Here is a 21,048-nt window from a genome sequence, read left to right on the forward strand (position 1 = left end):
GTTGGTTATTTATGGGGGTTTGGGGACTGTTGGTTATTTATGGGGGTTTGGGGAATGTTGGTTATTTCTGTGGTTTGGGGAGTTTTGGTTATTTATGGGGGTTTGTGTGGGTGTTGGTTATTTATGGGGGTTTGAAGAGTGCTGGTTATTTCTGGGGATTTGAGGAGAGTTGGTTATTTCTGGGGGTTTGGGGTGTGTTGGTTATTTCTGGGGGTTTGAGGAGTGTTGGTTATTTATGGGGGTTTGGGGAGTGTTGGTAATATATGGGGGTTTAGGGAGTGTTGGTTATTTATGGGGGTTTGGGGAATGTTGGTCATTTCTGGGGGTTTGAGGAGTGTTGGTCATTTCTGGGGGTTTGGGGAGTGTTGGTTATTTATGGGGGTTTGGGGAGTGTTGGCTATTTATGGGGGTTTGAGGAGAGTTGGTTATTTATGGGGGTTTGTGGAGTGTTGTTTATTTCTGGGGGTTTGGGGAGTGTTGGTTTTTTATGAGGGTTTGGGGAGTGTTGGTTATTTATGGGGGTGTGGCGTGTGTTGGGTATTTCTGGCGGTTTGAGGAGTGTTGATTATATATCGGGGTTTGGTGAGTGTTGGTTATTTCTGGGGGTTTGTGGAGTGTTGGTTATTTATGGGGGTTTGGGGAGTGTTGGTTATTTCCGGGGGTTTGGGGTGTGTTGGTTATTTCTGGGTGTTTGGGGAGTGTTGGTTATTCATGTGGTTTTGGGGAGTGTTGGTTATTTATGGGCGTTGGGAGTGTTGGTTATTTATGGGGGTTTGAGGAGTGTTGGATATTTATGCGGTTTTGGCGACTGTTGGTTATTTCTGGGGGTTTGGGGTGTTGGTTATTTATGGGGGTTTGGGGAGTGTTGGTTATTTATGGGGGTTTGGGGTGTTGGTTATTTATGGGGGTTTGTGTGGGTGTTGGTTATTTATGGGGGTTTGAGGAGTGTTGGTTTTTTATGGGGGTTTGGGGAGTGTTGGTTATTTATGGGTGTTTGTGGAGTGTTGGTTATTTCTGGGGTTTTGGGGTGTTGGTTATTTATGGGGGTTAGTGTGGGTGTTGGTTATTTCTGGGGTTTCAGGACTGTTGGTTATTTCTGGGGGTTTGGGGTGTTGGTTATTTATGGTGGTTTGGGGAGTGTTGGTTATTTATGGGGGTTTGGGGAGTGTTGGTTATTTCTGTGGTTTGGGGAGTGTTGGTTATTTATGGGGGTTTGAAGAGTGTTGGTTATTTCTGGGGTTTCAGGACTGTTGGTTATTTCTGGGGGTTTGGGTTGTTGGTTATTTATGGGGGTTTGGGGACTGTTGGTTATTTATGGGGGTTTGGGGACTGTTGGTTATTTATGGGGGTTTGGGGAATGTTGGTTATTTCTGTGGTTTGGGGAGTTTTGGTTATTTATGGGGGTTTGTGTGGGTGTTGGTTATTTATGGGGGTTTGAGGAGTGTTGGTTATTTATGGGGGTTTGGAGACCGTTGGTTATTTATGGGGGTTTGGGGAATGTTGGTTATTTCTGTGGTTTGGGGAGTTTTGGTTATTTATGGGGGTTTGTGTGGGTGTTGGTTATTTATGGGGGTTTGAAGAGTGCTGGTTATTTCTGGGGATTTGAGGAGAGTTGGTTATTTCTGGGGGTTTGGGGTGTGTTGGTTATTTCTGGGGGTTTGAGGAGTGTTGGTTATTTATGGGGGTTTGGGGAGTGTTGGTAATATATGGGGGTTTAGGGAGTGTTGGTTATTTATGGGGGTTTGGGGAATGTTGGTCATTTCTGGGGGTTTGAGGAGTGTTGGTCATTTCTGGGGGTTTGGGGAGTGTTGGTTATTTATGGGGGTTTGGGGAGTGTTGGCTATTTATGGGGGTTTGAGGAGAGTTGGTTATTTATGGGGGTTTGTGGAGTGTTGTTTATTTCTGGGGGTTTGGGGTGTGTTGGTTTTTTATGAGGGTTTGGGGAGTGTTGGTTATTTATGGGGGTGTGGCGTGTGTTGGGTATTTCTGGCGGTTTGAGGAGTGTTGATTATATATCGGGGTTTGGTGAGTGTTGGTTATTTCTGGGGGTTTGTGGAGTGTTGGTTATTTATGGGGGTTTGGGGAGTGTTGGTTATTTCCGGGGGTTTGGGGTGTGTTGGTTATTTCTGGGTGTTTGGGGAGTGTTGGTTATTTATGGGGGTTTGGGGACTGTTGGTTATTTATGGGGGTTTGGGGAATGTTGGTTATTTCTGTGGTTTGGGGAGTTTTGGTTATTTATGGGGGTTTGTGTGGGTGTTGGTTATTTATGGGGGTTTGAGGAGTGTTGGTTATTTATGGGGGTTTGGGGACTGTTGGTTATTTATGGGTGTTTGGGGAATGTTGGTTATTTCTGTGGTTTGGGGAGTTTTGGTTATTTATGGGGGTTTGTGTGGGTGTTGGTTATTTATGGGGGTTTGAGGAGTGTTGGTTATTTATGGGGGTTTGGGGACTGTTGGTTATTTATGGGGGTTTGGGGAATGTTGGTTATTTCTGTGGTTTGGGGAGTTTTGGTTATTTATGGGGGTTTGTGTGGGTGTTGGTTATTTATGGGGGTTTGAAGAGTGCTGGTTATTTCTGGGGATTTGAGGAGAGTTGGTTATTTCTGGGGGTTTGGGGTGTGTTGGTTATTTCTGGGGGTTTGAGGAGTGTTGGTTATTTATGGGGGTTTGGGGAGTGTTGGTAATATATGGGGGTTTAGGGAGTGTTGGTTATTTATGGGGGTTTGGGGAATGTTGGTCATTTCTGGGGGTTTGAGGAGTGTTGGTTATTTCTGGGGGTTTGGGGAGTGTTGGTTATTTATGGGGGTTTGGGGAGTGTTGGCTATTTATGGGGGTTTGAGGAGAGTTGGTTATTTATGGGGGTTTGTGGAGTGTTGTTTATTTCTGGGGGTTTGGGGAGTGTTGGTTTTTTATGAGGGTTTGGGGAGTGTTGGTTATTTATGGGGGTGTGGCGTGTGTTGGGTATTTCTGGCGGTTTGAGGAGTGTTGATTATATATCGGGGTTTGGTGAGTGTTGGTTATTTCTGGGGGTTTGTGGAGTGTTGGTTATTTATGGGGGTTTGGGGAGTGTTGGTTATTTCCGGGGGTTTGGGGTGTGTTGGTTATTTCTGGGTGTTTGGGGAGTGTTGGTTATTCATGTGGTTTTGGGGAGTGTTGGTTATTTATGGGCGTTTGGAGTGTTGGTTATTTATGGGGGTTTGAGGAGTGTTGGATATTTATGCGGTTTTGGCGACTGTTGGTTATTTCTGGGGGTTTGGGGTGTTGGTTATTTATGTGGGTTTGGGGAGTGTTGGTTATTTATGGGGGTTTGGGGTGTTGGTTATTTATGGGGGTTTGTGTGGGTGTTGGTTATTTATGGGGGTTTGAGGAGTGTTGGTTTTTTATGGGGGTTTGGGGAGTGTTGGTTATTTATGGGTGTTTGTGGAGTGTTGGTTATTTCTGGGGTTTTGGGGTGTTGGTTATTTATGGGGGTTAGTGTGGGTGTTGGTTATTTCTGGGGTTTCAGGACTGTTGGTTATTTCTGGGGGTTTGGGGTGTTGGTTATTTATGGTGGTTTGGGGAGTGTTGGTTATTTATGGGGGTTTGGGGAGTGTTGGTTATTTCTGTGATTTGGGGAGTGTTGGTTATTTATGGGGGTTTGAAGAGTGTTGGTTATTTCTGGGGGTTTGAGGAGTGTTGGTTATTTATGGGGGTTTGGGGAGTGTTGGTTATTTCTGGGGGTTTGAGGAGTGTTGGTTTTTTATGGGGGTTTGTGGAGTGTTGGTTATTAATGGGGGTTTGGGGAGTGTTCCTTATTTCTGGGGGTTTGAGGAGTGTTGGTTATTTCTGGGGGTTTGAGGAGTGTTGGTTATTTATGGGGGTTTGGGGAGTGTTGGTTATTTCTGGGGGTTTGAGGAGTGTTGGTTATTTATGGGGGTTTGTGGAGTGTTGGTTATTAATGGGGGTTTGGGGAGTGTTCCTTATTTCTGGGGGTTTGAGGAGTGTTGGTTATTTATGGGGGTGTGGGGATTGTTGGTAATTTATGGGGGTTTAGGGAGTGTTGGTTATTTATGGGGGTTTGGGGAGTGTTGGTTATTTGTGGGGGTTTGAGGAGTGTTGGTTATTTCTGGGGGTTTGGGGAGTGTTGGTTATTTATGGGGGTTTGGGGAGTGTTGGTTATTTATGGGGGTTTGAGGAGTGTTGGTTATTGATGGTGGTTTGGGGAGTGTTGGTTGTTTATGGGGGTTTGAGAAGTGTTGGTCATTTATGGGGGTTTGGGGAGTGTTGGATATTTCTGGGGGTTTGAGGAGTGTTGGTTATTTCTGGGGGTTTGGGGAGTGTTGGTTATTTATGGGGGTTTGGGGAGTGTTGGTTATTTATGGAGGTTTGGGGAGTGTTGTTTATTTATGGGTGTTTGGGGAGCGTTGGTTATTTATGGGGGTTTGGGGAGTGTTGGTTATTTATGGGGGTTTGGGGAGTGTTGGTTATTTATTGGTGTTTGGGGAGTGTTGGTTATTTATGGGGGTTTGGGCGGTGTTGGTTATTTATGGGGGTTTGGGGAGTGTTGGTTATTTCTGGGGGTTTTGAGGAGTGTTGGTTATTTATAGGGGTTTGGGGAGTGTTGGTTTTTTATGGGGGTTTGTGGAGTGTTGGTTATTTCTGGGGGCTTTGGGGTGCTGGACTGTAATGGGATTCTTTGGGGTACTGTTCTGTAGTGGGGTTTTGGTGAGTTGCTCCCTACCAGCTGCTGTCTGGATAATATTGTCTGCGAAACCTGCAGCACTGACCCTGCGCTGTGTCCACAGAGTCGTGCAACCAGAGTCTGGCCACCTCTCAGTTCTCCAGCGCCTTCAGCGCCTCCTCGTATTACTCCATTTCGTACTCGCCTGGATACGCCCGGCTGTACGGTCAGTTCACCCACGGGTGGGGGCGTTAGGGGAAGGAAGTGGGACAGAAGGGTGGGGAGAGGTTTCGTCGAGTCTTCAGGGGGGAGGGCAGGGCTTTCAGGTGGGTGGGGATGTTGGCATGGTGGGGGGGTTGGGGATGTTGGCATGATGGTGGGTTGGGATGTTGGCATGGTTGGGGAGGTTGGGGATGTTGGCATGGTGGAGGGTGGGGATGTTGTCATGGTGGGGGGGTGCCTGAAACTGTGCAGGAGGAGCTGCATTCTGAGGGTGGGGAGAGGATTCATCGAGTCTTCAGGGGGGAGGGCAGGGCTTTCGGGAGGGTGGGGATGTTGGCATGGTGGTGGGTGGTGATGTTGGCATGGTGGTGGGTGGTGATGTTGGCATGGTGGGGGGGTTGGGGATGTTGGCATGGTGGAGGGTGGGGATGTTGGCATGGTGGGGGGGTTGGGGATGTTGGCATGGTGGGGGGTGGGGATGTTGGCATGGTGGGGGGGTTGGGGATGTTGGCATGGTGGGGGGGTTGGGTATGTTGGCATGGTGGTGGGTGGGGATGTTGGCATGGTGGGGGGGTGGGGATGTTGGCATGGTGGGGGGTGGGGATGTTGGCATGGTGGGGGGGGGCCTGAAGGTGTGCAGGAGGGGTTTGGGGACGGGCAGCTTAGCGGCTACGCTGGGCACCCCACCCACGATCTCAGGACCTGGTCCTGGATTCGTTCACCCAGCCCGGAGTGCTCCGTCATTCACTGACGCAGCGGCTGGCCGGGGTGGGATGGCCCCGGGTGCCATGTGGATTTACCTGCCACATGTGGTCCAGCATTACAGTGAGGTGCGGCTGACAGCCCTGGGATCCGGGCGCGTTTTCGCTGACGGGCGGTTTGTGTTCTGCAGGGCTCGGGGGCTGGTCTCCCCAGGTTTCGGACAAGTTGCCCTGGCTCCAGGTGAACCTGTGGCAGAGGTCGAAGATCACGGGCATCGCCACGCAGGGAATCCACAACTCCTACGACTGGGTGACCAAGTACCTCTTCCTGTACAGCGACCAGGGCCGCAACTGGCACCCTTTCTATCAGCAGGGCAACAACTGGGTAAGAGCCCTCACGCAGCCTGGGGGGGGGGGAGATCCTCTTGGGGCGCCGCTGGGATAAAGGGCCAGAGGATGTTCTTTGAGCCCTTGGGGACTGTTGTGGGCAAGTTCATTCTGTGATGCAGAAGGCGGAGGTCACTCCAGTCCCCAAACACACTCACCCTGTACCTTCGCCTAGCTACCCTCCTAATGCTCCCCATCCCTCAGTCTCCCCATCCCTCAGTCTCCCTCCCCTCCCCGTCACTCAGTCTCCCTCCTCTCCCATCACCCCGTCTCCCTCCTCTCCCCGTTCCCCAGTCTCCCTCCTCTCCCATCCCCAGGTCGCCCTCCTCTCCCATCCCCCAGTCGCCCTCCTCTCCCGTCCCCCAGTCTCCCGCCTTTCCCATCCCCCAGTCTCCCTCCTCTCCCATCCCCCAGTCGCCCTCCTCTCCCATCCCCCAGTCGCCCTCCTCTCCCGTCCCCCAGTCTCCCTCCTTTCCCCATACCCCAGCCTCATTTCCCCATCCCTCAGTCTCCCTCCTTTCCCCATCCCTCAGTCTCCCTCCTCTCCCGTCCCCCAGTCTCCCTCCTTTCCCCATCACTCACTCCCTCCTTTTCCCATCCCCGTCTCCCTCCTCTCCCGTCCCCCAGTCTCCCTCCTTTCCCCGTCCCCAGTCTCCCTCCTCTCCCCGTCCCCCAGTCTCCCTCCTTTCCCCGTCCCCCAGTCTCCCTCATTTCCCCGTCCCCCAGTCTCCCTCCTCTCCCCGTCCCTCAGTCTCCCTCCTCTCCCCGTCCCCCAGTCGCCCTCCTCTCCCGTCCCCCAGTCTCCCTCCTCTCCCCGTCCCTCAGTCTCCCTCCTCTCCCCGTCCCCCAGTCTCCCTCCTCTCCCCGTCCCCCAGTCTCCCTCCTCTCCCATCCCCCAGTCGCCCTCCTCTCCCATCCCCCAGTCGCCCTCCTCTCCCGTCCCCCAGTCTCCCGCCTTTCCCGTCCCCCAGTCTCCCTCCTCTCCCGTCCCCCAGTCGCCCTCCTCTCCCGTCCCCCAGTCTCCCTCCTTTCCCCGTCCCCCAGTTTCCCTCCTCTCCCCGTCCCCCAGTCTCCCTCCTCTCCCATCCCCCAGTCTCCCTCCTTTCCCCATCCCCCAGTCTCCCTCCTTTCCCCATCCCCCAGCCTCATTTCCCTGTCCCTCAGTCTCACTCCTCTCCGCGTCCCCCAGTCTCCCTCCTCTCCCATGCCCCAGTCTCCCTCCTCTCCCGTCCCCCAGTCTCCCTCCTCTCCTGTCCCCCAGTCTCCCTCATTTCCCCATCCCTCAGTCTGCCTCCTCTCCCCATCCCTCAGTCTCCCTGCTCCCCATCCCCCAGTCTCCCTCCTTTCCCCATCCCCCAGTCTCCCTCCTTTCCCCATCCCCCAGCCTCATTTCCCCATCCCTCAGTCTCCCTCCTTTCCCCATCCCTCAGTCTCCCTCCTCTCCCGTCCCCCAGTCTCGCTCCTTTCCCCATCCCTCACTCCCTCCTTTTCCCATCCCCGTCTCCCTCCTCTCCCGTCACCCAGTCTCCCTCCTTTCCCCGTCCCCAGTCTCCCTCCTCTCCCCGTCCCCCAGTCTCCCTCCTTTCCCCGTCCCCCAGTCTCCCTCCTTTCCCCGTCCCCCAGTCTCCCTCCTCTCCCCGTCCCTCAGTCTCCCTCCTCTCCCCGTCCCCCAGTCGCCCTCCTCTCCCGTCCCCCAGTCTCCCTCCTCTCCCCGTCCCTCAGTCTCCCTCCTCTCCCTGTCCCTCAGTCTCCCTCCTCTCCCCGTCCCCCAGTCTCCCTCCTCTCCCATCCCCCAGTCGCCCTCCTCTCCCATCCCCCAGTCGCCCTCCTCTCCCGTCCCCCAGTCTCCCGCCTTTCCCATCCCCCAGTCTCCCTCCTCTCCCGTCCCCCAGTCGCCCTCCTCTCCCGTCCCCCAGTCTCCCTCCTTTCCCCGTCCCCCAGTTTCCCTCCTCTCCCCATCCCTCAGTCTCCCTCCTCTCCCCGTCCCCCAGTCCCCCTCCTCTCCCATCCCCCAGTCCCCCTCCTCTCCCGTCCCCCACTCCCTCCTCTCCCCATCCCCCAGTCTCCCTCCTTTCCCCGTCCCCCAGTCTCCCTCCTCTCCCCGTCCCTCAGTCACCCTCCTCTCCCATCCCCCAGTCGCCCTCCTCTCCCGTCCCCCAGTCTCCCTCCTCTCCCCATCACCCAGTCTCCCTCCTTTCCCCGTCCCCCAGTCTCCCTCCTCTCCCCGTCCCCCAGTCTCCCTCCTCTCCCATCACCCAGTCGCCCTCCTCTCCCGTCCCCCAGTCGCCCTCCTCCCCCATCCCCCAGTCTCCCTCCTTTCCCCATCCCCCAGTCTCCCTCCTTTCCCCGTCCCCCAGTCTCCCTCCTCTCCCCGTCCCCCAGTCTCCCTCCTCTCCCATCCCCCAGTCGCCCTCCTCTCCCATCCCCCAGTCGCCCTCCTCTCCCGTCCCCCAGTCGCCCTCCTCTCCCGTCCCCCAGTCTCCAGCCTTTCCCATCCCCCAGTCTCCCTCCTCTCCCGTCCCCCAGTCGCCCTCCTCTCCCGTCCCCCAGTCGCCCTCCTTTCCCCATCCCCCAGTCTCCCTCATTTCCCCATCCCTCAGTCTCCCTCCTCTCCCGTCCCACAGTCTCCCTCCACTCCCGTCCCCCAGTCTCCCTCCACTTCCGTCCCCCAGTCTCCCTCCTCTCCCCGTCACCCAGTCTCCCTCCTCTCCACGTCCCCCAGTCTCCCTCCTCTCCCATCCCCCAGTCGCCCTCCTCTCCTGTCCCCCAGTCGCCCTCCTTTCCCCATCCCCCAGTCTCCCTCATTTCCCCATCCCTCAGTCTCCCTCCTCTGCCGTCCCCCAGTCTCCCTCCTCTCCCATCCCCCAGTTGCCCTCCTCTCCCCGTCCCCCAGTCTCCCTCCTCTCCCCGTCCCTCAGTCTCCCTCCTCTCCCCGTCCCCCAGTCGCCCTCCTCTCCCGTCCCCCAGTCTCCCTCCTCTCCCCGTCCCTCAGTCTCCCTCCTCTCCCCGTCCCTCAGTCTCCCTCCTCTCCCCGTCCCCCAGTCTCCCTCCTCTCCCATCCCCCAGTCGCCCTCCTCTCCCATCCCCCAGTCGCCCTCCTCTCCCGTCCCCCAGTCTCCCGCCTTTCCCATCCCCCAGTCTCCCTCCTCTCCCGTCCCCCAGTCGCCCTCCTCTCCCGTCCCCCAGTCTCCCTCCTTTCCCCGTCCCCCAGTTTCCCTCCTCTCCCCATCCCTCAGTCTCCCTCCTCTCCCATCCCCCAGTCCCCCTCCTCTCCCGTCCCCCAGTCTCCCTCCTCTCCCCATCCCCCAGTCTCCCTCCTTTCCCCGTCCCCCAGTCTCCCTCCTCTCCCCATCACCCAGTCTCCCTCCTTTCCCCGTCCCCCAGTCTCCCTCCTCTCCCCGTCCCCCAGTCTCCCTCCTCTCCCATCACCCAGTCGCCCTCCTCTCCCGTCCCCCAGTCGCCCTCCTCCCCCATCCCCCAGTCTCCCTCCTTTCCCCATCCCCCAGTCTCCCTCCTTTCCCCGTCCCCCAGTCTCCCTCCTCTCCCCGTCCCCCAGTCTCCCTCCTCTCCCATCCCCCAGTCGCCCTCCTCTCCCATCCCCCAGTCGCCCTCCTCTCCCATCCCCCAGTCGCCCTCCTCTCCCGTCCCCCAGTCGCCCTCCTCTCCCGTCCCCCAGTCTCCCTCCTCTCCCGTCCCCCAGTCGCCCTCCTCTCCCGTCCCCCAGTCGCCCTCCTTTCCCCATCCCCCAGTCTCCCTCATTTCCCCATCCCTCAGTCTCCCTCCTCTCCCGTCCCACAGTCTCCCTCCACTCCCGTCCCCCAGTCTCCCTCCACTTCCGTCCCCCAGTCTCCCTCCTCTCCCCGTCACCCAGTCTCCCTCCTCTCCACGTCCCCCAGTCTCCCTCCTCTCCCATCCCCCAGTCGCTCTCCTCTCCTGTCCCCCAGTCGCCCTCCTTTCCCCATCCCCCAGTCTCCCTCATTTCCCCATCCCTCAGTCTCCCTCCTCTGCCGTCCCCCAGTCTCCCTCCTCTCCCATCCCCCAGTTGCCCTCCTCTCCCATCCCCCAGTCTCCCTCCTCTCCCATCCCCCAGTCTCCCTCCTTTCCCCATCCCCCAGCCTCATTTCCCCATCCCTCAGTCTCCCTCCTCTCCCCGTCCCCCAGTCTCCCTCCTCTCCCATGCCCCAGTCTCCCTCCTCTCCCGTCCCCCAGTCTCCCTCCTCTCCCGTCCCCCAGTCTCCCTCCTCTCCCATCCCCCAATCTCCCTCCACTCCCGTCCCCCAGTCTCCCTCCTCTCCCATCCCCCAGTCTCCCTCCTTTCCCCATCCCCCAGTCTCCCTCCTTTCCCCATCCCCCAGCCTCATTTCCCTGTCCCTCAGTCTCACTCCTCTCCGCGTCCCCCAGTCTCCCTCCTCTCCCATGCCCCAGTCTCCCTCCTCTCCCGTCCCCCAGTCTCCCTCCTCTCCTGTCCCCCAGTCTCCCTCATTTCCCCATCCCTCAGTCTGCCTCCTCTCCCCATCCCTCAGTCTCCCTGCTCTCCCCGTCCCCCAGTCTCCCTCCTTTCCCCATCCCCCAGTCTCCCTCCTTTCCCCATCCCCCAGTCTCCCTCCTTTCCCCATCCCCCAGCCTCATTTCCCCATCCCTCAGTCTCCCTCCTTTCCCCATCCCTCAGTCTCCCTCCTCTCCCGTCCCCCAGTCTTGCTCCTTTCCCCATCCCTCACTCCCTCCTTTTCCCATCCCCGTCTCCCTCCTCTCCCGTCCCCCAGTCTCCCTCCTTTCCCCGTCCCCAGTCTCCCTCCTCTCCCCGTCCCCCAGTCTCCCTCCTCTCCCCGTCCCCCAGTCTCCCTCCTTTCCCCGTCCCCCAGTCTCCCTTCTTTCCCCGTCCCCCAGTCTCCCTCCTCTCCCCGTCCCCCAGTCGCCCTCCTCTCCCCGTCCCCCAGTCGCCCTCCTCTCCCGTCCCCCAGTCTCCCTCCTCTCCCCGTCCCTCAGTCTCCCTCCTCTCCCCGTCCCCCAGTCTCCCTCCTCTCCCATCCCCCAGTCGCCCTACTCTCCCATCCCCCAGTCACCCTCCTCTCCCGTCCCCCAGTCTCCAGCCTTTCCCATCCCCCAGTCTCCCTCCTCTCCCGTCCCCCAGTCGCCCTCCTCTCCCGTCCCCCAGTCTCCCTCCTTTCCCCGTCCCCCAGTTTCCCTCCTCTCCCCATCCCTCAGTCTCCCTCCTCTCCCCGTCCCCCAGTCGCCCTCCTCTCCCATCCCCCAGTCCCCCTCCTCTCCCGTCCCCCAGTCTCCCTCCTCTCCCCATCCCCCAGTCTCCCTCCTTTCCCCGTCCACCAGTCTCCCTCCTCTCCCCGTCCCTCAGTCACCCTCCTCTCCCATCCCCCAGTCGCCCTCCTCTCCCGTCCCCCAGTCTCCCTCCTCTCCACATCACCCAGTCTCCCTCCTCTCCCCGTCCCCCAGTCTCCCTCCTCTCCCATCCCCCAGTCGCCCTCCTCTCCCGTCCCCCAGTCGCCCTCCTCTCCCATCCCCCAGTCTCCCTCCTTTCCCCATCCCCCAGTCTCCCTCCTTTCCCCGTCCCCCAGTCTCCCTCCTCTCCTGTCCCCCAGTCTCCCTCCTCTCCCATCCCCCAGTCGCCCTCCTCTCCCGTCCCCCAGTCGCCCTCCTCTCCCGTCCCCCAGTCGCCCTCCTCTCCCGTCCCCCAGTCTCCAGCCTTTCCCATCCCCCAGTCTCCCTCCTCTCCCGTCCCCCAGTCGCCCTCCTCTCCCGTCCCCCAGTCGCCCTCCTTTCCCCATCCCCCAGTCTCCCTCATTTCCCCATCCCTCAGTCTCCCTCCTCTCCCGTCCCACAGTCTCCCTCCACTCCCGTCCCCCAGTCTCCCTCCACTTCCGTCCCCCAGTCTCCCTCCTCTCCCCGTCCCCCAGTCTCCCTCCTCTCCCCGTCCCCCAGTCTCCCTCCTCTCGCATCCCCCAGTCGCCCTCCTCTCCTGTCCCCCAGTCGCCCTCCTTTCCCCATCCCCCAGTCTCCCTCATTTCCCCATCCCTCAGTCTCCCTCCTCTCCCGTCCCCCAGTCTCCCTCCTCTCCCGTCCCCCAGTTGCCCTCCTCTCCCATCCCCCAGTCTCCCTCCTCTCCCATCCCCCAGTCTCCCTCCTTTCCCCATCCCCCAGCCTCATTTCCCCATCCCTCAGTCTCCCTCCTCTCCCCGTCCTCCAGTCTCCCTCCTCTCCCTTGCCCGAGTCTCCCTCCTCTCCCGTCCCCCAGTCTCCCTCCTCTCCCGTCCCCCAGTCTCCCTCATTTCCCCATCCCTCAGTCTGCCTCCTCTCCCCATCCTTCAGTCTCCCTGCTCTCCCCGGCCCCCAGTCTCCCTCTTTTCCCCATCCCCCAGTCTCCCTCCACTCCCATCCCCCAGTCTCCCTCCTTTCCCCATCCCCCAGTCTCCCTCCTTTCCCCATCCCCCAGCCTCATTTCCCCATCCCTCAGTCTCCCTCCTTTCCCCATCCCTCAGTCTCCCTCCTCTCCCGTCCCCCAGTCTCCCTCCTTTCCCCGTCCCAAGTCTCCCTCCTATCCCCGTCCCCCAGTCTCCCTCCTTTCCCCATCCCCCAGTCTCCCTCCTTTCCCCATCCCCCAGTCTCCCTCCTTTCCCCATACCCCAGCCTCATTTCCCCATCCCTCAGTCTCCCTCCTTTCCCCATCCCTCAGTCTCCCTCCTCTCCCGTCCCCCAGTCTTGCTCCTTTCCCCATCCCTCACTCCCTCCTTTTCCCATCCCCGTCTCCCTCCTCTCCCGTCCCCCAGTCTCCCTCCACTTCCGTCCCCCAGTCTCCCTCCTCTCCCCGTCACCCAGTCTCCCTCCTCTCCACGTCCCCCAGTCTCCCTCCTCTCCCATCCCCCAGTCGCCCTCCTCTCCTGTCCCCCAGTCGCCCTCCTTTCCCCATCCCCCAGTCTCCCTCATTTCCCCATCCCTCAGTCTCCCTCCTCTGCCGTCCCCCAGTCTCCCTCCTCTCCCATCCCCCAGTTGCCCTCCTCTCCCATCCCCCAGTCTCCCTCCTCTCCCATCCCCCAGTCTCCCTCCTTTCCCCATCCCCCAGCCTCATTTCCCCATCCCTCAGTCTCCCTCCTCTCCCCGTCCCCCAGTCTCCCTCCTCTCCCATGCCCCAGTCTCCCTCCTCTCCCGTCCCCCAGTCTCCCTCCTCTCCCGTCCCCCAGTCTCCCTCCTCTCCCATCCCCCAATCTCCCTCCACTCCCGTCCCCCAGTCTCCCTCCTCTCCCATCCCCCAGTCTCCCTCCTTTCCCCATCCCCCAGTCTCCCTCCTTTCCCCATCCCCCAGCCTCATTTCCCTGTCCCTCAGTCTCACTCCTCTCCGCGTCCCCCAGTCTCCCTCCTCTCCCATGCCCCAGTCTCCCTCCTCTCCCGTCCCCAGTCTCCCTCCTCTCCTGTCCCCCAGTCTCCCTCATTTCCCCATCCCTCAGTCTGCCTCCTCTCCCCATCCCTCAGTCTCCCTGCTCTCCCCGTCCCCCAGTCTCCCTCCTTTCCCCATCCCCCAGTCTCCCTCCTTTCCCCATCCCCCAGTCTCCCTCCTTTCCCCATCCCCCAGCCTCATTTCCCCATCCCTCAGTCTCCCTCCTTTCCCCATCCCTCAGTCTCCCTCCTCTCCCGTCCCCCAGTCTTGCTCCTTTCCCCATCCCTCACTCCCTCCTTTTCCCATCCCCGTCTCCCTCCTCTCCCGTCCCCCAGTCTCCCTCCTTTCCCCGTCCCCAGTCTCCCTCCTCTCCCCGTCCCCCAGTCTCCCTCCTTTCCCCGTCCCCCAGTCTCCCTCCTTTCCCCGTCCCCCAGTCTCCCTCCTCTCCCCGTCCCTCAGTCTCCCTCCTCTCCCCGTCCCCCAGTCGCCCTCCTCTCCCGTCCCCCAGTCTCCCTCCTCTCCCCGTCCCTCAGTCTCCCTCCTCTCCCCGTCCCCCAGTCTCCCTCCTCTCCCATCCCCCAGTCGCCCTACTCTCCCATCCCCCAGTCTCCCTCCTCTCCCGTCCCCCAGTCTCCCTCCTCTCCCCGTCCCCCAGTCTCCCTCCTCTCCCATCCCCCAGTCGCCCTCCTCTCCCGTCCCCCAGTCGCCCTCCTCTCCCATCCCCCAGTCTCCCTCCTTTCCCCATCCCCCAGTCTCCCTCCTTTCCCCGTCCCCCAGTCTCCCTCCTCTCCTGTCCCCCAGTCTCCCTCCTCTCCCATCCCCCAGTCGCCCTCCTCTCCCGTCCCCCAGTCGCCCTCCTCTCCCGTCCCCCAGTCGCCCTCCTCTCCCGTCCCCCAGTCTCCAGCCTTTCCCATCCCCCAGTCTCCCTCCTCTCCCGTCCCCCAGTCGCCCTCCTCTCCCGTCCCCCAGTCGCCCTCCTTTCCCCATCCCCCAGTCTCCCTCATTTCCCCATCCCTCAGTCTCCCTCCTCTCCCGTCCCACAGTCTCCCTCCACTCCCGTCCCCCAGTCTCCCTCCACTTCCGTCCCCCAGTCTCCCTCCTCTCCCCGTCCCCCAGTCTCCCTCCTCTCCCCGTCCCCCAGTCTCCCTCCACTCCCATCCCCCAGCCTCATTTCCCCATCCCTCAGTCTCCCTCCTTTCCCCATCCCTCAGTCTCCCTCCTTTCCCCATCCCCCAGTCTCCCTCCTTTCCCCATCCCCCAGCCTCATTTCCCCATCCCTCAGTCTCCCTCCTTTCCCCATCCCTCAGTCGCCCTCCTCTCCCATCCCCCAGTAGCCCTCCTCTCCCGTCCCCCAGTCTCCCTCCTCTCCCCATCCCCCAGTCTCCCTCCTTTCCCCATCCCCCAGTCTCCCTCCTTTCCCCGTCCCCCAGTCTCCCTCCTCTCCCCGTCCCCCAGTCTCCCTCCTCTCCCATCCCCCAGTTGCCCTCCTCTCCCATCCCCCAGTCGCCCTCCTCTCCCATCCCCCAGTCGCCCTCCTTTCCCCATCCCCCAGTCTCCCTCATTTCCCCATCCCTCAGTCTCCCTCCTCTCCCGTCCCACAGTCTCCCTCCACTCCCGTCCCCCAGTCTCCCTCCACTTCCGTCCCCCAGTCTCCCTCCTCTCCCCGTCCCCCAGTCTCCCTCCTCTCCCCGTCCCCCAGTCTCCCTCCACTCCCATCCCCCAGCCTCATTTCCCCATCCCTCAGTCTCCCTCCTTTCCCCATCCCTCAGTCTCCCTCCTTTCCCCATCCCCCAGTCTCCCTCCTTTCCCCATCCCCCAGCCTCATTTCCCCATCCCTCAGTCTCCCTCCTTTCCCCATCCCTCAGTCGCCCTCCTCTCCCATCCCCCAGTAGCCCTCCTCTCCCGTCCCCCAGTCTCCCTCCTCTCCCCATCCCCCAGTCTCCCTCCTTTCCCCATCCCCCAGTCTCCCTCCTTTCCCCGTCCCCCAGTCTCCCTCCTCTCCCCGTCCCCCAGTCTCCCTCCTCTCCCATCCCCCAGTTGCCCTCCTCTCCCATCCCCCAGTCGCCCTCCTCTCCCATCCCCCAGTCGCCCTCCTCTCCCGTCCCCCAGTCTCCCTCCTTTCCCCGTCCCCCAGTTTCCCTCCTCTCCCCATCCCTCAGTCTCCCTCCTCTCCCCGTCCCCCAGTCGCCCTCCTCTCCCATCCCCCAGTCCCCCTCCTCTCCCGTCCCCCAGTCTCCCTCCTCTCCGCATCCCCCAGTCTCCCTCCTCTCCCGTCCCCCAGTCTCCCTCCTTTCCCATCCCCCAGTCTCCCCCCTCTCCCATCCCCCAGTCGCACTCCTCTCCCGTCCCCCAGTCTCCCTCCTTTCCCCGTCCCCCAGTTTCCCTCCTCTCCCCATCCCTCAGTCTCCCTCCTCTCCCCGTCCCCCAGTCGCCCTCCTCTCCCGTCCACCAGTCTCCCTCCTCTCCCCGTCCCTCAGTCTCCCTCCTCTCCCCGTCCCTCAGTCTCCCTCCTCTCCCCGTCCCCCAGTCTCCCTCCTCTCCCATCCCCCAGTCGCCCTCCTCTCCTGTCCCCCAGTCGCCCTCCTTTCCCCATCCCCCAGTCTCCCTCATTTCCCCATCCCTCAGTCTCCCTCCTCTCCCGTCCCCCAGTCTCCCTCCTCTCCCATCCCCCAATCTCCCTCCACTCCCGTCCCCCAGTCTCCCTCCTCTCCCATCCCCCAGTCTCCCTCCTTTCCCCATCCCCCAGTCTCCCTCCTTTCCCATCCCCCAGTCTCCCCCCTCTCCCCGTCCCCCAGTCGCACTCCTCTCCCGTCCACCAGTCTCCCTCCTCTCCCCGTCCCTCAGTCTCCCTCCTCTCCCCGTCCCCCAGTCTCCCTCCTCTCCCATCCCCCAGTCGCCCTCCTCTCCTGTCCCCCAGTCGCCCTCCTTTCCCCATCCCCCAGTCTCCCTCATTTCCCCATCCCTCAGTCTCCCTCCTCTCCCGTCCCCCAGTCTCCCTCCACTCCCATCCCCCAATCTCCCTCCACTCCCGTCCCCCAGTCTCCCTCCTCTCCCATCCCCCAGTCTCCCTCCTTTCCCCATCCCCCAGTCTCCCTCCTTTCCCCATCCTACAGCCTCATTTCCCCGTCCCTCAGTCTCCCTCCTCTGCCCGTCCCCCAGTCTCCCTCCTCTCCCATGCCCCAGTCTCCCTCCTCTCCCGTCCCCCAGTCTCCCTCCACTCCCGTCCCCCAGTCTCCCTCATTTCCCCATCCCTCAGTCTGCCTCCTCTCCCCATCCCTCAGTCTCCCTGCTCTCCCCGTCCCCCAGTCTCCCTCTTTTCCCCGTCCCCCAGTCTCCCTCCACTCCCATCCCCCAGTCTCCCTCCTTTCCCCATCCCCCAGTCTCCCTCCTTTCCCCATCCCCCAGCCTCATTTCCCCATCCCTCAGTCTCCCTCCTTTCCCCATCCCTCAGTCTCCCTCCTCTCCCGTCCCCCAGTCTCCCTCCTTTCCCCGTCCCCAGTCTTCCTCCTCTCCCCGTCCCCCAGTCTCCCTCCTCTCCCCGTCCCCCAGTCTCCCTCCTTTCCCCATCCCTCACTCCCTCCTTTTCCCATCCCCGTCTCCCTCCTCTCCCGTCCCCCAGTCTCCCTCCTTTCCCCGTCCCCAGTCTCCCTCCTCTCCCCGTCCCCCAGTCTCCCTCCTCTCCCCGTCCCCCAGTCTCCCTCCTTTCCCCGTCCCCCAGTCTCCCTCCTCTCCCCGTCCCTCAGTCTCCCTCCTCTCCCCGTCCCTCAGTCTCCCTCCTCTCCCCGTCCCCCAGTCGCCCTCCTCTCCCGTCCCCCAGTCTCCCTCCTCTCCCCGTCCCCCAGTCTCCCTCCTCTCCCATCCCCCAGTCGCCCTCCTCTCCCATCCCCCAGTCGCCCTCCTCTCCCGTCCCCCAGTCTCCCGCCTTTCCCATCCCCCAGTCTCCCTCCTCTCCCGTCCCCCAGTCGCCCTCCTCTCCCGTCCCCCAGTCTCCCTCCTTTCCCCGTCCCCCAGTCTCCCTCCTTTCCCCGTCCCCCAGTCTCCCTCCTCTCCCCGTCCCCCAGTCGCCCTCCTCTCCCCGTCCCCCAGTCTCCCTCCTCTCCCCATCCCTCAGTCTCCCTCCTCTCCCCGTCCCCCAGGATCCCTCCTCTCCCCGTCCCCCAGTCTCCCTCCTTTCCCCGTCCCCCAGTCTCCCTCCTCTCCCCGTCCCTCAGTCTCCCTCCTCTCCCCGTCCTCCAGTTGCCCTCCTCTCCCGTCCCCCAGTCTCCCTCCTCTCCCCGTCCCTCAGTCTCCCTCCTCTCCCCGTCCCCCAGTCTCCCTCCTCTCCCATCCCCCAGTCGCCCTCCTCTCCCATCCCCCAGTCGCCCTCCTCTCCCGTCCCCCAGTCTCCCGCCTTTCCCGTCCCCCAGTCTCCCGCCTTTCCCATCCCCCAGTCTCCCTCCTCTCCCGTCCCCCAGTCGCCCTCCTCTCCCGTCCCCCAGTCTCCCTCCTTTCCCCGTCCCCCAGTTTCCCTCCTTTCCCCGTCCCCCAGTCTCCCTCCTCTCCCCGTCCCCCAGTCGCCCTCCTCTCCCATCCCCCAGTCTCCCTCCTCTCCCCATCCCTCAGTCTCCCTCCTCTCCCCGTCCCCCAGTCGCCCTCCTCTCCCATCCCCCAGTCCCCCTCCTCTCCTGTCCCCCAGTCTCCCTCCTCTCCCCATCACCCAGTCTCCCTCCTTTCCCCGTCCCCCAGTCTCCCTCCTCTCCCCGTCCCTCACTCCCTCCTCTCCCGTCCCCCAGTCTCCCTCCTTTCCCATCCCCCAGTCTCCCCCCTCTCCCATCCCCAGTCGCACTCCTCTCCCGTCCCCCAGTCTCCCTCCTTTCCCCGTCCCCCAGTTTCCCTCCTCTCCCCATCCCTCAGTCTCCCTCCTCTCCCCGTCCCCCAGTCGCCCTCCTCTCCCGTCCCCCAGTCTCCCTCCTCTCCCCGTCCCTCAGTCTCCCTCCTCTCCCCGTCCCCCAGTCTCCCTCCTCTCCCATCCCCCAGTCGCCCTCCTCTCCTGTCCCCCAGTCGCCCTCCTTTCCGCATCCCCCTGTCTCCCTCATTTCCCCATCCCTCAGTCTCCCTCCTCTCCCGTCCCCAGTCTCCCTCCTCTCCCATCCCCCAATCTCCCTCCACTCCCGTCCCCCAGTCTCCCTCCTCTCCCATCCCCCAGTCTCCCTCCTTTCCCCATCCCCCAGTCTCCCTCCTTTCCCCATCCCCCAGCCTCATTTCCCCGTCCCTCAGTCTCCCTCCTCTCCCCGTCCCCCAGTCTCCGTCCTCTCCCATGCCCCAGTCTCCCTCCTCTCCCGTACCCCAGTCTCCCTCCTCTCCCGTCCCCCAGTCTCCCTCATTTCCCCATCCCTCAGTCTGCCTCCTCTCCCCATCCCTCAGTCTCCCTGCTCTCCCCGTCCCCCAGTCTCCCTCTTTTCCCCATCCCCCAGTCTCCCTCCACTCCCATCCCCCAGTCTCCCTCCTTTCCCCATCCCCCAGTCTCCCTCCTTTCCCCATCCCCCAGCCTCATTTCCCCATCCCTCAGTCTCCCTCCTTTCCCCATCCCTCAGTCTCCCTCCTCTCCCTCCTTTCCCCATCCCCCAGTCTCCCTCCTCTCCCCGTCCCCCAGTCTCCCTCCTCTCCCCGTCCCCCAGTCTCCCTCCTTTCCCCGTCCCCCAGTCTCCCTCCTCTCCCCGTCCCTCAGTCTCCCTCCTCTCCCCGTCCTCCAGTCGCCCTCCTCTCCCGTCCCCCAGTCTCCCTCCTCTCCCCGTCCCTCAGTCTCCCTCCTCTCCCCGTCCCCCAGTCTCCCTCCTCTCCCATCCCCCAGTCGCCCTCCTCTCCCATCCCCCAGTCGCCCTCCTCTCCCGTCCCCCAGTCTCCCGCCTTTCCCGTCCCCCAGTCTCCCGCCTTTCCCATCCCTCAGTCTCCCTCCTCTCCCGTCCCCCAGTCGCCCTCCTCTCCCGTCCCCCAGTCTCCCTCCTTTCCCCGTCCCCCAGTTTCCCTCCTTTCCCCGTCCCCCAGTCTCCCTCCTCTCCCCGTCCCCCAGTCGCCCTCCTCTCCCATCCCCCAGTCTCCCTCCTCTCCCCATCCCTCAGTCTCCCTCCTCTCCCCGTCCCCCAGTCGCCCTCCTCTCCCATCCCCCAGTCCCCCTCCTCTCCTGTCCCCCAGTCTCCCTCCTCTCCCCATCACCCAGTCTCCCTCCTTTCCCCGTCCCCCAGTCTCCCTCCTCTCCCCGTCCCTCACTCCCTCCTCTCCCGTCCCCCAGTCTCCCTCCTTTCCCATCCCCCAGTCTCCCCCCTCTCCCATCCCCAGTCGCACTCCTCTCCCGTCCCCCAGTCTCCCTCCTTTCCCCGTCCCCCAGTTTCCCTCCTCTCCCCATCCCTCAGTCTCCCTCCTCTCCCCGTCCCCCAGTCGCCCTCCTCTCCCGTCCCCCAGTCTCCCTCCTCTCCCCGTCCCTCAGTCTCCCTCCTCTCCCCGTCCCCCAGTCTCCCTCCTCTCCCATCCCCCAGTCGCCCTCCTCTCCTGTCCCCCAGTCGCCCTCCTTTCCGCATCCCCCTGTCTCCCTCATTTCCCCATCCCTCAGTCTCCCTCCTCTCCCGTCCCCAGTCTCCCTCCTCTCCCATCCCCCAATCTCCCTCCACTCCCGTCCCCCAGTCTCCCTCCTCTCCCATCCCCCAGTCTCCCTCCTTTCCCCATCCCCCAGTCTCCCTCCTTTCCCCATCCCCCAGCCTCATTTCCCCGTCCCTCAGTCTCCCTCCTCTCCCCGTCCCCCAGTCTCCGTCCTCTCCCATGCCCCAGTCTCCCTCCTCTCCCGTACCCCAGTCTCCCTCCTCTCCCGTCCCCCAGTCTCCCTCATTTCCCCATCCCTCAGTCTGCCTCCTCTCCCCATCCCTCAGTCTCCCTGCTCTCCCCGTCCCCCAGTCTCCCTCTTTTCCCCATCCCCCAGTCTCCCTCCACTCCCATCCCCCAGTCTCCCTCCTTTCCCCATCCCCCAGTCTCCCTCCTTTCCCCATCCCCCAGCCTCATTTCCCCATCCCTCAGTCTCCCTCCTTTCCCCATCCCTCAGTCTCCCTCCTCTCCCTCCTTTCCCCATCCCCCAGTCTCCCTCCTCTCCCCGTCCCCCAGTCTCCCTCCTCTCCCCGTCCCCCAGTCTCCCTCCTCTCCCCGTCCCCCAGTCTCCCTCCTCTCCCCGTCCCCCTGTCTCCCTCCTTTCCCCATCCCTCACTCCCTCCTTTTCCCATCCCCGTCACCCTCCTCTCCCGTCCCCCAGTCTCCCTCCTTTTCCCATCCCTCAGTCTCCCTCCTCTCCCATCCCCCAGTCTCCATCCTCTCCCCGTCCCCCAGTCTCCCTCCTTTTCCTGTCCCCCAATCTCTCTCCATTCCCGTCCCCCAGTCTCCCTCCTTTCCCCGTCCCTCAATCTCCCTCCTCTCCCCGTCCCTCAGTCTCCCTCCTCTCCCCGTCCTCAGTCTCCGTCCTCTCCCCGTCCCTCACTCCCTCCTCTCCCCGTCCCCGTCTCCCTCCTTTCCCCGTCCCTCAGTCTCCCTCCTCTCCCCGTCCCTCAGTCTCCCTCCTCTCCCCGTCCTCAGTCTCCGTCCTCTCCCCGTCCCTCACTCCCTCCTCTCCCCGTCCCCCTGTCTCCCTCCTTTCCCCGTCCCTCAGTCTCCCCTCCTCTCCCCGTCCCCCAGTCT

General features: G+C 62.1%; 1 protein-coding gene across 1 annotated transcript in view; it reads left to right on the top strand.

Moving 5' to 3' along the window:
- Nucleotides 1-4,783: 4,783 nt before the first annotated feature.
- LOC132385647 (contactin-associated protein-like 2) overlaps nucleotides 4,784-21,048 on the top strand; it is a gene marked incomplete at its 5' end in the record, with an annotated part of 17,715 nt that continues 1,450 nt past the window's right edge. Inside the window, 2 exons of the mRNA XM_059957836.1 lie at nucleotides 4,784-4,885; nucleotides 5,774-5,967. Of these exons, the coding sequence (XP_059813819.1) occupies nucleotides 4,784-4,885; nucleotides 5,774-5,967 (296 nt within the window). The remainder of the gene's footprint in view (nucleotides 4,886-5,773; nucleotides 5,968-21,048) is intronic.

The sequence above is a fragment of the Hypanus sabinus genome, assembly GCF_030144855.1.
Source record: "Hypanus sabinus isolate sHypSab1 chromosome X1 unlocalized genomic scaffold, sHypSab1.hap1 SUPER_X1_unloc_5, whole genome shotgun sequence".
Taxonomy (NCBI): domain Eukaryota; kingdom Metazoa; phylum Chordata; class Chondrichthyes; order Myliobatiformes; family Dasyatidae; genus Hypanus; species Hypanus sabinus.